Here is a 17,919-nt window from a genome sequence, read left to right as displayed (position 1 = left end):
CTCCTGGCTCAAATGATCCTCCTGTCTCAGCCCCCCAAGTATCTGGGGCCACAGGTGCAGGCCACCATGCCTGGATAATTTTTTTTTTTTGGTAGAGATGAGGGCTCACTATGTTGCCCAGGCTGGTCTCCAACTCCTGAGCTCAACAGATCCTCCTGCCTTGTCCTTCCAAAGTGCTAGGATTACAGGCATGTGCCACTGCACCCAGCCTGTTTTTGTTTAAATACATATACATATGTGCAAAGAAGAGAGTTTAAAAGGATATACAATATGGTTATAGAACCTGTCTCTGATAGAAGATTAAGTTTTTCATTTATTCTATATATTTGTCTATAATGGGGTTTGTTTTTTATAATAAGACAAATGATATCTAAAAAAAAAATAAAGCCAGCTTGTCCACCCCACACCTCTAGGTGTGCTACACGTGAATCATGCCAGAGATACTGCTCTGCAAAGCCTCCAAGGAAAAAGATTCTATAACTTTTCATTATAAGGTTTTCAATAGCCTTGAAGATCTGTTAGAATACAAAGCAAAAAGCAAAAAACAAAACCTGTGGGCTCAAATACCTGGTTTTGCGTGGCTTGCTCCATCCAACTTCTTAGGTGCTAAAGTCACAGGTACCACATCTGCTTTTAGCTCTTCCTTTCCATCAGTGCCCACGTCTTTCACTATGACGTTCACATTCACTGTCTGACCAGCCCTGGGTTTGGCTGCTGGATTAGCATGCTTCCAGAAACGCTGCTTCAAGGCTTCCAGTTCTAAACCCAAACGCCAACCAGTGTGTCAGTTTGCCATGCTCAAAACTCTTTCCTTTAAGACTTATAAGCTAAGTTTTTTTTAGCTCAACAATGATGAGGGAAACCACACATACACAGAGAAACCAAAAATCCCTTGCTGCTAACTCCTGAGTCAAATTCATACAACTTAACCCAAACTAATGGACTGCCACAACTATTCTTCCTCAACGTTTCAAAAATCAGACTTTAAAAAATCAGACAGAAATTTATACCTGAAATTTCTAAATATGTGCAATTCTTTTGAACATTCTTTAAAAATTCTTTAAAAGTATTAAACTGGTAGGAAAAAAGATTATAATCTCATCTATTCAAGGGCTTAATTTTTCATGGGTTTCGGTCTCCTTTTAAAATTCCCTATTTGTTATTGCTGTTTTTTGTTTTTGTTTTGAGATGCAGTCTCACTCTATTGCCTAGGCTGGAGTGCAGTGATGTGATCTCAGCTCACTGCAACCTCCATCTCCAGGGTTCAAGCGATTCTCCTGCCTCAGTCTCCTGAGTAGCTGAGGTTACAGGTGAGCACCACCATGCCCAGCTAATTTTTTTGTATTTTTAGTAGAGACAGGGTTTCACCATGTTAGCCAGGCTGGTCTCGAACTCCTGACCTCAAATGATCAGCCCACCTTGGCCTCCCAAAGTGCTGGGATCAAATTCCCTATTTTGAATGTTTCATTATTGGCAATCTTACTAAATATAGGCAAAGTCAATTTTTTTCAAGAAGGGAAAATAAAATGACAATCCAGTCAGTGATATAACTAAGCAGCAGGACTGTAAAAAGTTTTTTGGTGAAAACTGTTACACTAGTACAATTGGTACAATGAGAAAGAAAATACTGCAGCCCCAGTACCACATGCTCAACTTGTATACAAACGGAAATATATATATACTGGGAACAGTAAGTTCAGCAATCCAATAGTGATATAAACTTACCCCTCTTCCCCACTGCAATATCTTAGAATTTCCTTCTCCCTTCTCTCTCAGCTAGCTGTTACCTGGAACCAATCCCTACTCACTCTGCTTAACACTTCATATCATAATGGAATCTGTGATGAGAGCTGGCAGTTTTAAGGAGAAAGTTCCTTTGGAGTTGATGCACACTGGATATTTTCAGGCGGCCTTCTCGTCCATGATAAAATGGTTTATTTTTAAATGGAGTCTCGCTTTGTTGCCCAGGCTGGAGTGCAGTAGTGCAATCTTGGCTCTCACTGTAGCCTCAATCTCCCCAAGCTTAGAGGTGATCCTCTCACCTCAGCCTCCTGAGATAGCCAGGACTATAGGCATGTACCACCACACCCAGCTAATTTTTTTTTTTTTTTGAGACGGAGTCTCACTCTGTTGCCCAGGCCAAAGTGCAGTGGCATGATCTCGGCTCACTGTAACCTCCACCTCCTGGGTTCAAGCAATTCTCCTGCCTCAGCCTCCCTAGAAGCTGGGATTACAGGCATGCATCACCACACCCAGCTAATTTTTTTATTTTTATTTTTAGTAGAGATGGGGTTTCACCATGTTGGCCAGGCTGGTCTTGAACTCCTGATCTCAGATGATCTGCCCACCTCCGCCTCCCAAAGTGCTGGGATTACAGGAGTGAGCCACTGCGACTGGCCGATTTTTGTATTTTTTGTAGAGACCGTTTTTGCCATGTTGTCCAGGCTGGTCTTGAACTCCTGGACTGAAATGATCCACCCTCCTCAGCCTCCCAAAGTGCTAGGGTTACAGGTGTGAGCCATTGTGCCCAGCCACTTTTCATTTGTCTTTTTAGAGACAGGGTCTTGCTCTGTTGCTCAGGCTGGAGTGCAGTGGTGCGATCACAGCTCACTGCAACCTTGACCTCCTGGGTTTAAGCATTCCTCCTACCTCACCCTCCCAAGTAGCTAGGACTACAGGTGCATCCACATCTGGCTTTGTTATTTTTTGTAAAGACAGGAACTCGCTATGTTGCCCAAGCTGGTCTCAAACACCTGGCCTCAAAGCGAACTTCCCACCTTAGTCTCCCAAAGTGCTGGGACTATAGGCATGAAACTTTGGCTAATTTTCTAAAATGCACTCAAATCATACTTTGGTGTTTTTGTGACTAGCATCTAGATGTGTTTTTTTCCTCTAGACGGTCTTACTAGAAAAAGAGAAAAATGAAGGAAATCTTTTTATCCTGAAACCCCAACATTATTAGCAGCAAAAACCCAACTCTAAAGGATGGTATGTTTACATTGCAAACAAAAGAGTAGAGAGACAAGCTGTAAGTCTGCCTCCTATTTTGCAGTGGTTCAGTAAAGCTGAAAGCAACAGGTGGTAGCAGGGAAAAGGGAACAGAAATAGGCAGGTTATTATGGGTGCCACTAGGGTAAGAGAAATGGTTGGGTGGGAAGATTACCTGGGACTTAAAATAGTAGTCAGGCAAGAGGTATCTTCATTCATAACTGGAGAAAGCTAGGATCCTCAAAGCTCTTCTTCCCCCAACCCACTGGAGCAACCACTTTCTTTGGCCTTTATTACATGATGCAACCATCACTGTCTTCATCCTAAAACCCCTGTTCAAGTTCCTCTCCCTCCATTCGTCTCTATTAGTCCATCACCTCTCATCCTCCATCACCTCTCATCTCCTCTCTTAAGTGAAAAGTCTCTTTCCTAGCTTATCTCTATCAGCAGCATAAGAACTGTTCTCATTCACATTGCTCTTGTCCAGAAAGTAGAGGAATTAGAGGCAGGGACTATTCCATATGCTATTGCAAGCAACAGAAGTAATGTATTTCTGACATCACAAAATTTAAATTTACATGCATTTTCTCATGGAAACCTTATTCTATATGAGGTAAAGAAACTGAGCTGTTTCCACTGTTTTTACTCTTAACCCCTTCCAATGCATCCACCACAACAGCTACCAGATTTAACTTCCTAAAGTGAGTATCTGATTGAACATTTCCTTTGCTGAAAACCTTTCAGTGGTCCTCTACTTACAAAGAGCTAAAGTCCAAGCTCCTAGCATGGCATAAAAACCCTGAATGATCTGGGCTCTGATCACCAATGTCCTTGCTATCTTCACTTCAGCCAGGGAGAACACCCTGTGCTTTCCATTGTCTCTGACATCTGCAGGTCCAACCCCTCCACCAAAAAAGCCCTCCCTCACCTCTCTGCCTTGGTATCTCTACTGAGCTCATTTCAGAAACTTCCCTGACTTCTAGGCTCCAAGTAAGGTACCCTTCCTCTAGGTTCCCAATGCACCCTCAATTATATACCTTGATCGCAGCACTTACCATCCAGTATTGTAATGGTCTGTTTGCCTGCCTATCACTCCTATTACACTTCAGTTTCTTTGAGAGCAGGGAGTGTTTTACGTGTATACACAGCACCCAACACAGTGCTAAATAAAAGTTTATTGCATGAATGAATGAATGAATGTTGATTCTAACTTCATGTATATTATGGCTGGTCTGGAAACCCAAATTTCATGTCAATTATTTCTAAAGGAAAACATGTTCCAAGTTAAAAAATAAGTGCTCATTATATGCCAGCCACTGTGTAGGTCCCTTTATAAGCCAAGTATAATGCTGGAAAAACTACCTAACCTCTCTGAGCCTCAGTCTCTTCATTTTGCAAAATAATACCTGGCACTATGAGAATTAAGAAAGACAACTAACAAAGAATGTACCAGTGTCTAATATAGTTGGTACTCAAAAAATGTTTCTCCCTTTCCTATCAGTCTAGGACTGTTTAGGTAACTTTTAGTCCCATATAACAAAAACTTTCCCTCAGTGTTCCGGACAACAGCTTATTCTCATGCTTCTTTGCTAATGGAGCTATGCTAGTTCTGTTATACAACTCTGCCACCTGAACCTCCAGCCCTGGTCAAACTGACTTTCACATCTTCCCAATATGCACCACCATGCAGAGTTCTTTCTGTCCTTCTCTCCATCTCCAAAGTCAACCCATTCAATTATCAGACTCACTGAGCATATTTTACACACCAGATACAGTGGCTGACATAGCACCTGCCAACAATAAGCTGTTTAATGAAACAGAATCTTTTTTGTGTGTGTTGTTTTTCTTTTTGTTTTAATGAGACAAGGTGCTCTTTCTATCCTCTCCATCTCCAAAGTCAACCTATTCAATTAACAGACTCACTGAGCATATTTTTTACACACCAGATATAGTCACTGACATAGCACCTGCCAACAATAAGATGTTTAATGAAAGATAATTTTTTTGTGTGTGTTTTTTTTTTTTTTTTATGAGACAGGGTCTCATTCTGTCTCCCAGACTGGAGTGCAGGAGTGCAATTTCAGCTCACAATTCACTGCAGCTTTGACCTCCCGGGCTCAAGCAATCCTCCCACCTCAGCCTCCTAAAGTGCTAGAATTACAGGCACTGACTGTGCCTGGTTTAATGAAAGAGTCTTGGCTGAGTGTAGTGGCTCACACCTGTAATCCCAGCATTTTGGAAGGCCGAGGCAGGCAGATCACCTAAGGTCAGGAGTTTGAGACCAGCCTGGCCAACATGGTGAAACCCTGTCTCTACTAAAAATACAAAAATTACCTGGGTGTGGTGGCGGGCACCTGTAATCCCAGCTACTTGAGAGCCTGAGGCAGGAGAATTGCTTGAACCCAGGAGGCGGAGGTTGCAGTGAGCCGAGATCGCAGCATTGCACTCCAGCCTAGGTGACAAGAGCAAGTGAAAGCCCGTCTCAAAAAAAAAAAAAGTCTTGATGTGAACCATTTCACTAATAATAGTAGAAGCAGCAACAACTTTTTGAGTGCTTCTTTATACTATCCATTTGCATGCATTATTTCAACAAATCTTCACCATAGCCCACAAGTCATATAGTGCTTTTTTTTCTTTTTTTTTTTTTGAGACAGGATTTCATGCTGCCCAGGATGGCCTTAAACTCCTGGGTTCAAGTGACCCTCTTGTGCCTCAGCCTCCCGAGTAGCTGGAACTACAGGTGACCACCACTGTGCCTGGCTTTCTTCTCTTTTTTAAACAAAAGATGCTTGAAGAGGTCAAATGGCGTATACAATGTTAAACAATTACTATGATAGTTCAGATTCAAATCCTGGTCTTGCTACAAAGTCTAAGCTCTTAACCACCATTCCATACTGCCTCAAGGCAGAGTGGGGAGCATCCAGCTCTATCCAAGAGTCAGGAAATTAATTCAGTGTGGTAATACTTGAGTTCGGTGTTGAGGGATCATTCATTCATTTGATAAATACAAGTGCCTACAATGTGTCATCCACTGAGGAAGCACTAGGGATAGAGTAGGGAACAAGGCAGAAGATACCAACTCACAGTATAAAGGGAAGGCAGTGAACAAGTAATTAATCCACCTATTCTTCAGGCTGTCTTTTAACTATTCATTGGAAGAAATTTATGCTTCTCTGAATTCCCACAGTACTTTATTCTAAATGTTCTTTAAGAAAATACTTTTCCTTTTTCTTCATGTTATTTATTTTCCAATTATCAATGACATATTCATTATCAAAGACATCATTTACCATTTTCTCCTTTGTACTTCTTATTTGCATACTTCTTATCTCGCCCATTAGAGTAAAAGCATCTTAAGTATAACTTAAATGTCAGATTTATCTTGGTATGCCCCACAGCAACTTACTCATAGTAGATACTTTAATATTTGTTGAATGAGTGAAAACAAAAGAAATTCGGTTTCACAGATAATTTAAGTGAACCAAAATGTTTCTCTTTAGCAGTAAAAAACTAAATGATGTTTTCATCAATGTCTTAAGATTTGACTCAGGATTACAGAAAAAACTTAATTTCAGATTGGAAAGGCAGAAATAATAAATTCCTAAATACCATAACACAGTAGCAATGTACCTCTTTTTTATATTAACTATCAACAACCTTTTTTTTTTTTTTTTTTTTGAGACAGAGTCTCACTCTCTCACCCAGGCTGGAGTGCAATGGTGCAGTCTCGGCTCACTGCAACCTCTGCCTTCTGGGTTCAAGTAATTCTTCTGCCCCAGCCTCCCGAGTAGCTAGGACTACAGATGCGTGCCACCATGCCCGGCTAATTTTTGTATTTTTAGTACAGACGGGGTTTCACTATATTGGCCAGGCTAGTCTCAAACTCCTGACCTCGTGATCTGCCCGCCTTGGCCTCCCAAAGTGCTGGGATTATAGGCGTAAACCACCGCACCCAGCCAACAGACTTCCATTTTAAACATGGCTTAGATCATTCTGATACCCTGCCAAATTTCTCTAAAAAAGACTCTGCCCATATCTGGAACAACTGCAGGATAAGATCAAATGTGGTTATTGGTTCCTCCTGTGTTCTCTGTCCTCGACAGTAGTCAATAATCAAAAGCTACCAGGATAATCACTCCAGGGAGGCTCCCCACAATGTAAAGGATTACCTCTGTTGGTTTCAGGTTCAAGTATCACAAAGGAATCTTCATCAGCACCTAGCCGTGGTTTAATGGAAACATCTACTCCCAGTTGCTTAAGTCTATCCAGAGTAAACCGTCTCACTTTTTCAGGTGGCACAACTGCTGATGATTTATTTTGCTGCTCAGGCTCTTCCACTTTCTCATCTGTTTCTTCTGGATTTTGGGGGCCTTCACCCTCCAGGGCATGAGGTTCAAATGCTACAAGCCCTCCAACCTGACATTCCTCACTGTGATTGTTCCCGAGGAAGTTGGATTCCTGTTGTAACACTGAGCTGTCCCCAGGTGAAGGTCTAATGTCACTCTGCTTCTGTTTCTCCTGAATTTCTAGCTCTTCATTTTTTACCAAATCCTTCCTGCAAGACTCATCTGATCCAGTAATGATCTGGGTTTCCTTTGAAACTACAGGGAGTGCATTAGTTTCCACTTCATTTTCTGCACCTGTTGTCTGCTCAGAACCTTTACTATGGTGATCACTGTTCATTTCAGTAGTATTTGCAGTGTCTATGATTTCTTTGTGATGGCTTGACTGATATTTAGATGACCTAGAGAAGGGAAAATGAGCTGGAGTTGAAAATTATCCTAAATGTGAAACATTCTCATCCCTTAGTATATATCAGTTAAATCAGTTTTAAGGGAGTGAGAAATCTGAACTTTTTATGCCAGATGTTTGCTACAAAACTAAATGTTCATGAAAATTATAATAAGGAAAGAGGGTTCTTACTTCAATAGTGCCATGGCATTTCCGTGGCAAGTGGGCCGGGGTTTACGTTTGAAGAAATCATGAATGGTTTTATTCTCAGGCATATGATATGGAAGGTTCAGTGCAGACTCTATAAAATGGAATAAAACAAGCAAATGTATATACTGTATATTCTGAAATGTCACTTCATATTCAGTTAACTAAACATAATAACCAAAGCCATCACTAGAAATAGAAAACTCCCCTTTAACAAAGGCAGAGGAGCTAAGTACAAAAGAGCTCCCTGAAGACCAGTGGCTTTTAAATCTAGATGTGAAATCAAAATGATCCAGGAAGTTTTTTAGAAATACAGATTCTTGGATCCCATTTCGAATCCACTGAATCAGAATCTCTGTGGGACCTAAACATTTATATACAGTAGTCCCCGCTTATCCAGACAGATACATTCCAAGACCTGCTGTGGATGCCTGAAACTGCAGATGGTACTAAACCATGCAGTGTTTTTTTGATCTGATAACTGAGAGGGCTACTAACGGACTAACAGGCAGGTAACGTATACAGCGTGATACTCTGGACAAAGGGATGATATTTTTAAATTCCATGGACCATGGCTGACACAGGTAACCAAAACTGCAAATAGGGAGGGATTACTACCTCTCCAAAGAATCCTGACACAATCAGTCCATAGACAACCATTAAAAAATTTCCTCCTTACCTGCACTACAGTTCTGAAAATTTCTTCAGTTTATACTAATGTTCCAAGGGCTTTAGAACAATGGCCTTTCACCAAGATCAATTCTAAACTTAATATTATAACCTGAGTTCACATTAGAAGTGTTAAAAAAAATAAAAGTCCCCAACATCCAAGTTGAGCTTACAAAGAAATGTTGTGATTTTGCCTCAAAGTTTACTGGGTTGCATTACCTCGAATAAGGCGCTGAGTCTCACTATGCAGTTGTTTTAATGCTTCTTTACTTAATCTGGCTGCCTTTCTTTCCTTAAAGAAAACAAGAAGTGAGACTACATTAATTATATGAATATCCAGAAAGATAGATATTCATCCCTCAAGAGTTTGCTCTCTCCAAGAAAAGAGGAAAGGAAATAGTAAGCATGAGTAAGCCCAAATGCAGTATAAACTCAAGGAATTCATTTATTCCCAAGTCTCAGAGAATTCGTTCAATCCAATTCATATTTTGTTCCTACTAAGTACAAAGCAATATGATGGGTAACAGAAAAATATGATAGACAAAATAAAATATTTATCCCTAAGAAATCTATAATCTCCTGTGTAAAGAGATCAGTGTGACTAATATACAGGGCTCTACCTCACCTTCCTCGTGGTTCCTTTTGATAACTCACTTCCTTCCTCAAATGAATAGACCCCACTCTCCAAAGATGGTTCTTTTTTCTAAAAGAAATGGCAGGTTGATTATTAGGACAAAAACGAAATTCAAATAAGAGGATGCTTTAGCTGAAGACTACTTTTGTAGTCCAACACCACATCATGCTACATTAATAAATCAATAATCATCAAATAGAAATTATTAAACACACAGCATCCTATTATGCTTAGAAAACAGATACCTCAAATGGAGTCTGGACCCTTATTTCTTTTACCTCTGCTTACATCTTTCCCTAAAGAGGGATAATAACTCGCAGGAAGCTAAAAAAAATCTTAGGAAGAAAAATTATGCTTCCAAACACTCGGGACAACAATGTTTTGACTGATGCCTCTCTTTGATACCCTTCCTGAAACCCTATAGGGTTCATTTCTCAAAGGCTATAGGATTGCAAAATTTACATCTCTTCCCTATTATTTACCTGCATCTTACTACACCATCAAATATCTTAGTGTTTTTTTTTTCAGCATTCCTAAAAGGGTAATAACAAAACACTAGTTTCCAAAGAAGTTAGCATGTCTATCACTTGTACTGCAAGTCTCCAAAATTAACAGCTGAAAAACTTAAGTCAACTGACACATGTTTTTCTTCAGTTAAAAAAAAAAAATTAAGGTTCCAACAGTAAATTAAAAATATAGCAAAGGTCAGAAGCAGTTGATTAACTCTTATTGCAATCATGCTTTACTTGCCTTGTGCTTTTTTACTTTGTTTTTTACAGCTGCTCTTATTGATTCTAATGACTCTTCATCTTCCAATGGAGAGTTATTTTCATCCTCCAGCCCAGTTTCAAAAAGGTCTTTATCCACAAGAAGACAGCCACTGTCATTAAATGGCTGTTCTACATCATCTTCCTAAGTAATACATAAACAAAAAGCATAATCCTATCATTTAAAAATCCAGTATTTCACAACATCATATGGCAATTTGGATCAGGCCAGAAAAAGCCCATGTTTCATCAACAGACAAGCATATAAAATCTAGAACATTCTCACTGGTTCCTAACTCACATGTATCCTTTGAAGTCCAAGTTGTGATTTTATGCAACTGTCTAAAACTAACTTAATAAACAGTAAATATTTTTTTGAAGTAAAATACTTGTTAAGCAACTAGTTTATAAATTTGAGGATGGTTTTTCTAGTTAGCAAACAAGACTACTGACTGATAGATGCATAAAAAAGCCTTCTTTCAGTTAATTTTCAACAGCTCAGAGACAGCAAAGAATTACTCCATGTGCTCATAAAGAAAATCAGAAACTCATTTATTTGGAAATGTCCTCTGTATATCCAAAATAGAATAAGACCAATAAGTTTTGTTTTTTTGGTTTTTGTTTTTTTTTTTTTTTTTGAGACAGGGTCTCACTCTGTCATCCAGGCTGGAATGCAGTGGTACAATTACAGCTTCATTGCAGCCTCGACTTCCTGGGCTCAAGTGATTCTCCCACCTCACCCTCCCAAGTAGTTGGGACTACAGCTGGGACTACGGCCACCACACCCAACTAATTTTTAAATTTTTTGTAGAGATGGGATCTCACTCTGTTGCCTAGGCTGTTCTCGAACTCCTGGGCTTAAGTGACCCTCTGGCCTCAGCCTCCCAAAGTGCTGGGATTAGAGGTATGCACCACTGCACCTGGCCAAGACCAGTTAGTTTTAAATCACATACCTATTGAGAATAATTCTCAACACAAAATAGTCAATTCAAAGCAATAGTCAGAGAGCAGAAACAACCTCAACCACTAACAGCAACCTTTTCTAAAATGTTAACCTACCCAAGCAATAGCAAATTATTCTTTAAAATGTACCTGGTTTTTTGTTTCCTTCTTTTTTAGCTGTCTAATTTTTTCCATTTTTCTCTCCTCTTTCTCAAGTCTTCTTTTTGATTTTACTTTTGCTTTTCGTGCAGTTCCTTCTTTATCATGTATGTGCTTTTTGGAACTCTTTCTGTCAGTGGTAAAGTCCGTAGAGTTTCCAGACTGAAGACTCACCTCTAAGCAAGGTTTCACTTGCGCTTCAAGATTTTCCTGATACAAAGACTTTTCCATGTAACTTTCATCACTGTCTGCCACAGTTTTGTAAATCCTTTTGATTTTTGTATTTTTCCCAGCATATAAATTCTCTTTATTTTCCTCCTCGGCACTGTCATAGGTAGTTTTCTCTGGAGAGGCATTTGTGTCCTCTGTTTCGGAATCACTGTCTTGTAGAACCTTCCTGTTTTTCAACTTCTTACTTACAAATATCTCTTCATCTGAATCTGGAGGAAACAATTTTCTTTTAATTATACCATCATTTGATCTTCCTCCTAGTCCCACTACTCCTCAAAAATATATTGTTATACAAGTGATATATAACATTGTGAAATTACGTGACTACTGTTAAGAACTGATTGTAGCAAAGCAAATCTAAAAATACATTTTGAAAAACATTTTCCCTGGGAAAAATGTCTCTTACTGGGAAATGTAATTTTACATATATTTACAATGTGTAAAGTTGTTCTAACCTCCGGCAGGTGTTAAAATTCCTTTTATTATAGGATGAATGCAATTAACCAGGCAATATGGTAGCTATTAGACATTCAACAATATAACATAGTTTCAAAAAGGTACAAGCACTGTTATTTTGCTTTTATAATAAAACAAACAATAAGGATGGGGCATTAATAATGTAATAAATCAAGAGAATAATGAAATCAATCCAATCTACTTACAACTGAAGCTCCCGCAACCTATTCCTAAAAATAAAAATACTGTTACAAACCTCCTTCACTCAAAGGTCCAATTGTTTCATAGCTGCCCTGTCCACTATCTGAAGGACTATCTGCTTCCTCTTGTGAAATGACGTTTGGGTCATTGATTTCTAGGTGAACCTAGAAAATGACAATATACTTTGTATTAACCAGCAGGTGACCGAAAGCTCCAAGTACATAATGACACACAAATCATCATGGGATCATCAACCTGAACTAAGGAAAGAACCAAATACAATGGTTCCTTGAAGGGATGACATTTAGAATTACTGGACAACAAACAAAGTTCATTTTTCACCTTTGAAGGATGCTAACAGAACCAACTCTTTTAGTAATGGTAAAAAAAAAAATGAAAAGAATCAAGCATTTATTATGCCTTTTCTGTGTGAACTGTTCCCCAATATATCCATACAATTGATGAGGGGAAGTTTCTATTTAGAGAAATATCCTAATGAATTAATAAATGATAGAATTAGATTATCACAATTTTATCAACCCTCAATTAAATAACAGACCTAGGCAATTATCATTAATGGCTGCTAACATCACCAAAAGAGAAACAACCAGACATTATGTGCTGCCTAATAGAAGTACCCAATACTAGCCATAAAGTATTCCTGACAGAACAATCAAATTTGAATCCTATCAAGTCTCTAGATCTAACTAGCAAGTTATAGGAAATAGAGGGAATAGGGGAACATGTTGAATAATACCACAGATATGCAATCTAGACGTGGGAAACTCTACAAGTCAAACTGGGTGGTTTCTTTCTCTCTCTCTCTTTTTTTTTTTTTTTTTTTTGAGATAGAATCTCGCTCTGTCACCCAGGCTGGAGTGCAGTGGTGCAATCTCGGCTCACTGCAACCTCTGCCTCCTGGGTTCAAGCGATTCTCCTGCCTCAGCCTCCTGAGTAGCTGGGATTACAGGCGCACATCAACACACCCAGCTAATTTTTTCTATTTTAATAGAGACAAGGTTTCACCATGCTGGCCAGGCCGGTTGCAAACTCCTGACCTCAGGTGATCCGCCCACCTTGGCCTCCCAAAATGCTGGGATTACAGATATGAGCCACTGCACCCGGCCGGTTTCTTTAACAATATATTGCAAAGAAAAAAAAAAGAGAGGGAGAGAAACCTATAAAGAAAGTTAACACATAAGTGAATGTATATATGTGTGTACGTATGTATATTTCTATATATTTATACATGTATGTATATTTCTATATGCTATGTGTATATTTCTTTTTTTTTGAGATGGAGTTTTGCTGTTGTCGCCCAGGATGGAGTGCAATGGCGCGATCTCGGCTCACCGCAACCTGTGCCTCCCAGGTTCAAGCGATTCTCCTGCCTCAGCCTCCCGAGTAGCTGGGATTACAGGCATGTGTCACCACGCCTGGCTAATTTTGTATTTTTAGTAGAGATGGGGTTTCTCCATGTTAGTCAGGCTGGTCTCCAACTCCTGACCTCAGGTGATCCGCCCGCCTCGGCCTCCCAAAGTGGTGGGATTACAGACGTGAGCCACCACGCCCGACTATATGTATATTTCTTTTTTCCTTTTTTTTTCTTTTTTTCTTTTTTTGAGACGGAGTTTCGCTCTTATTGCCCAAGCTGGAGTGCAATGGCACGATCTTGGCTCCCTACAACCTCCGCCTCCTGGGTTCAAGCGATTCTCCAGCCTCAGCCTCCCGAGTAGCTGGGATTACAGGCGCGTGCCACCATGCCCGGCTAATTTTTTGTAGAAACGGGGTTTCACCATGTTAGCCAGGCTGGTCTCGAACTTCTGACCTCAGGTGATCCGCCTGCCTCAGCCTCCCAAAATGCTGGAATTACAAGCGTAAGCCACCACAACCGGCCCTGTATATTTCTATATACATAAATGTATGCTTTTTATATGTATGTATATCTTAAAATACATACATATATGCATATATACACATATATAATATAAACAATTACAAAATGCCAACTTCGGATGATGATTCAAAAAACTAAAAATGTAAATAATTATGCTAAAGTGGCATATAAAAATAAATGAAATATCTCTGAGTCAAAGAAATCTGAACACTGACTAGATACTTCTTAGGTGTGGTAATAATATCGTAGTATCTATTTTTGGAAAGCTCTTGTTTGTTAGATATGCACACTAAAATATTTGTGGTTCAAGTAATATGATATCTGGGATTTTCTTCCAAATAATCCTGTGAGAGGAAAAATGGGTAGCTGTATGAATAAAACAAGATTGGCCATGACTTGAAAATACAGGTTGAACATCTCTAACCTGAAAATCTGAAATGCTCCCAATTCCAAAATATTTGAGCACTGACATGATGCCACTAGATGAAAATTCCACACCTGACCTCATATGATGAGCTGCAGTAAAACCTTTGCTTCATGCACGAAATTATTTTAAAATGCTGTATAAAATTACCTTCAGACTATGTGTGTAAGGTATATATGAAATATAACTGAATTTCATGTTTAGACTTGGGTCCCTCCCCCAAGATATCTCATTACGTGTATGCAAATATTCCAAAATCCAAAATAAATCTGAAATTCAAAAGCCTTCTGGTCCCAAGCATTTCAGACGAGAGATATTCAAACTGTAGTTGAAGTAAGGTGATGGGTTCATTATACCATCCTTTCTACGGTTGTATAGGTTTGAAAATTTCTAAGTAAGACAGTTTAAAAAGTCGCAAATAAAAACCTAAGGAGGAGGGGTGTGTTAGGTGACTTGATCAGTTAGTGACCTTAAAGCTAACCCTAGATGCCAAGTCTACCACCTCCTTAGTGTTCTCAGGGCTCTGAATCAACTTATTAATAAAGGGAGAAACATGAACATCAGTAATGTAACGGCACAAGGCCTCAGCCGAGTGGTTTCTCAAAAAATTATTAAATTGGTCAGGCATGGTGGCTCACGCCTGTAATCCCAGCACTTTGGGAGGCCGAGGTGGGTGGATCACAAGGTCAGGAGTTCGAGACTAGCCTGGCCAATACAGTGAAACCCCCGTATCTACTAAAAATACAAAAATTAGCTGGGCATGGTGGTGTGTGCCTGTAGTCCCAGCTGCTCAGGAGGCTGCGGCAGGAGAATCGCTTGAATCCAGGAGACAGAGGTTGCAGTGAGCCGAGATTGTGCCACTGCACTCCAGTCTGGGCAACAGAGCGAGACTCTGTCTCGAAAAAAAAAAAATTATTAAATTGATTTGAATGCGAGGTACAAATTTTTTTTTTTTTGATACAGTGTCTCACTCTGTCACCTAGGCTGGAGTGCAGTGGCAGGATCATGGCTCACTGCAGCCTTGACCTCCCAGGCCCAAAGGATTCTCTCACCTCAGCCTCCCGAGTAGCTGGGACCACAGGCGAGTAGCTGGGACCACAGGCGAGTAGCTGGGACCACAGGCGAGTAGCTGGGACCACAGGCGACGCCCGGCTAATTTTTTTTTTTTTTTGTAGAGGCGGGGTTTTGCCACGTTTTCTACGCAGGCTGGTTTCAAACTCTTGAGCTCAAGCAATCTGCTGGCCTTGGCCTCCCGAAGTGCTGGGATTGCTGAGAATTAATATGTATGCACTGATGATCCTCTCAACAATCCAAAGCAGTAAAACTATTACTTCTGTTTGTGAATGTGGAAACCGAATTTAGGTAACCAGACAGCTCAAGGAATAGGGCTGCTTTGAATGACGATTATCTTCTAGGCAATTTGCAGCAACGTCAAAGGGCAGGGCCAGGAACAGGGTGGGGTGAGGTCTCAAAAAATTCAGTAATCAAAATGAATAACATTAATGCAATATTTTTTTAAAAATTAAATCAATAATCTACAGCTCATGAGGTAAATAATACGCCCGCTTTTGTAAATAAAGTTTATTGGAAACAGGGATGGAATTAGGGTGAGGTGATTGAGGCAAGGTCGTGCAAATGACTGGTCGGATCTCGTCTTTGTTTAAACGTCTGATATTTTGTTCAATATCAAATCATAAAAAGTTTTTGCATTAATTTTGGTTTTTAAAAAATATTGCATTAAAATATGAGTTTGATTGAGGGTTTTGGCGCCCCTTCAAATTTTGCTCCTAAGGCGGGAGTGCCTTGCCCGAATCCGGCCCCAGAAAGGACACAGCTCTAGAAACATCTGTTTTCTATGCCCAATTTCGCCAGGGAGCTGCCAGCCACCAGCCAGGAGCCCCAACGGTGACTTCCCCACTCGGGGCCCGGTCGGAAAACGCAAAGGGCCTGCGCGCGATGACCTCCAGGGCCCCTCCCAGGCTCAGTGTGGAACTCCCTAACACCCTCGCTCGCCCTCTCTCTGCGGAGAATCCCCCGCACCGCTGCGGCCGGGTTCGGCCAGAGCCTCCCGGCTTTCGGAGCACCCTGAGGGGAGGAGCTTCCGCGACAGGAAACGCGCCAAAGGGGAGGGCTGGCGGTAGGAACCGGCTGAAGAGGGGCTGGGCTGCCGGCAGTGCGCGCCGCAGAGACCTGTAGCTCCCCGGCCACGGAGCCCGAAGCGCGGGAAGCCCGGCGGCGGGACGGGACGCCCGGTCGGAACCCATCCCGGCCGAGTCTCGAGGCCGCGGGAGCCGGCGCGGCGAACGCCGGGAGCCGCAGTCCTCCCGCCCGGGCGCCTCGGGTCAGCGGGGTCTACCCCGGCCCCACCTAACCTCTCGGTGCCCGGCCTTCTAAGCCCCCGTGGGGGGCGTGTGCATAAACTCACCTCAGAACCCACCTCGCCTGTCATGACTTCTGCCTCCCCTGCGCTCCACTAGGGACGGAGCTGTCTCTGATTCCCTCAGCCGGAGAGCAGCGGCTCCCGCCGTCTCCAGCCCAGCAGTGCTGTTCTTGCTTTCCCGCCCAGCCAGAGTGGAGGTCCCACCCAGATGGCTTGCACCAATCCAGAGGGGGCTTTCCAGCGAGTCCCCGCCCCCTTCCGACCCACCAATCACGCAGCGCCTCTGGCCGCCCAATCTCCAATTACCCAGGCTGAGTTGGCGGGTCGCAGCTGCTGGTAGCGGAGCCTGGGGGAGCTGGAGGTGCACGGGGGCGGGGCAGTCGGTACCAGGCGAGCCGTGGTCTTTGACCTTTGACACTTGCCAAAGCATCGAGTGCGATTGGAGGGGTGAGTCTTTCGGGGGGAAGTGAGCTGGGAAACGGTTCCTGGGCACCTGGGAGTGTCCTGTACCTGAACTTTTTAGAGGAATTCCAAGGTACGCGTGGGGATTTTCTCCACTGACTTCATTTCTGGAGCAGCTAGATCCTGTCTGCCTCTTGCACATGACACTTACCACTGAATATATATATATATATATATATATATATATATATATACTCACACACACATATATACACATACACATATATATGTACACACATATATACATACATATATATACACACACACATATACACACACACATGTATATGTATACACACACACTTTTTTTTTTTTTGAGATGGAGTCTCCCTCTGTTAGCCAGGATGAAATGCAGTGGCGCGATCTCGGCTCACTGCAACCTCCGCCTCCCGGGTTCAAGCGATTCTCCTGCCTCAGCCTCCTGAGTAGCTAGGATTACAGGCGTGTGCCACCACGCTCAGATAATTTTTTGTAGCTTTAGTAGAGACAAGGTTTCACCATTTTGGCCAGGCTGATCTTGAACTCCTGACCTCGTGATCCGCCCGTCTCAGCCTCCCAAAGTGCTGGGATTACAGGTATGAGTCACCGCACCTGGCCTATCCCAGACAATTCTAATCCCAGTTTTGCCACTGTGCTGGCCATTATTTTTTGCCTCTCCAGGTCAATTCTCTGTCCTTCCTTTACCCTGGTGTGTGTCAAGGCAAGGCTGACTTCTCTAGACTGTATTATCCCAGCTCCCTTGCCCTTCTGGTTGGGTCAGGCCCCTGTAAA

The 17,919-nt window shown here is 41.6% G+C and overlaps 1 protein-coding gene across 8 annotated transcripts in view; it reads right to left on the bottom strand.

Moving 5' to 3' along the window:
* Positions 1-17,919, bottom strand: part of CLSPN (claspin) — an 89,653-nt gene that overhangs the window by 32,453 nt on the left and 39,281 nt on the right. For 3 of the 8 annotated variants that reach the window (XM_055391604.2, XM_055391600.2, XM_055391614.2), the window contains 8 exons: positions 12,041-12,149; positions 11,089-11,537; positions 9,980-10,141; positions 9,221-9,298; positions 8,815-8,887; positions 7,912-8,020; positions 7,158-7,732; positions 568-759 (listed from right to left, as the gene is read on the bottom strand). In XM_055391604.2, the coding sequence (XP_055247579.1) occupies positions 568-759; positions 7,158-7,732; positions 7,912-8,020; positions 8,815-8,887; positions 9,221-9,298; positions 9,980-10,141; positions 11,089-11,537; positions 12,041-12,149 (1,747 nt within the window). Of the gene's footprint in view, positions 1-567; positions 760-7,157; positions 7,733-7,911; positions 8,021-8,814; positions 8,888-9,220; positions 9,299-9,979; positions 10,142-11,088; positions 11,538-12,040; positions 12,150-16,731; positions 16,889-17,919 lie in introns of those variants that run through there. The other 5 variants (XM_004025448.5, XM_063700394.1, XM_055391610.2 and 2 more) reach the window with 5 other exon arrangements.

This window comes from Gorilla gorilla, chromosome 1 (genome assembly GCF_029281585.2).
Source record: "Gorilla gorilla gorilla isolate KB3781 chromosome 1, NHGRI_mGorGor1-v2.1_pri, whole genome shotgun sequence".
NCBI classification, from domain to species: Eukaryota; Metazoa; Chordata; class Mammalia; order Primates; family Hominidae; genus Gorilla; species Gorilla gorilla.
The sequence above is the reverse complement of the archived record's forward strand: the minus strand, read 5'-3'. Positions and strand labels throughout refer to the sequence as shown.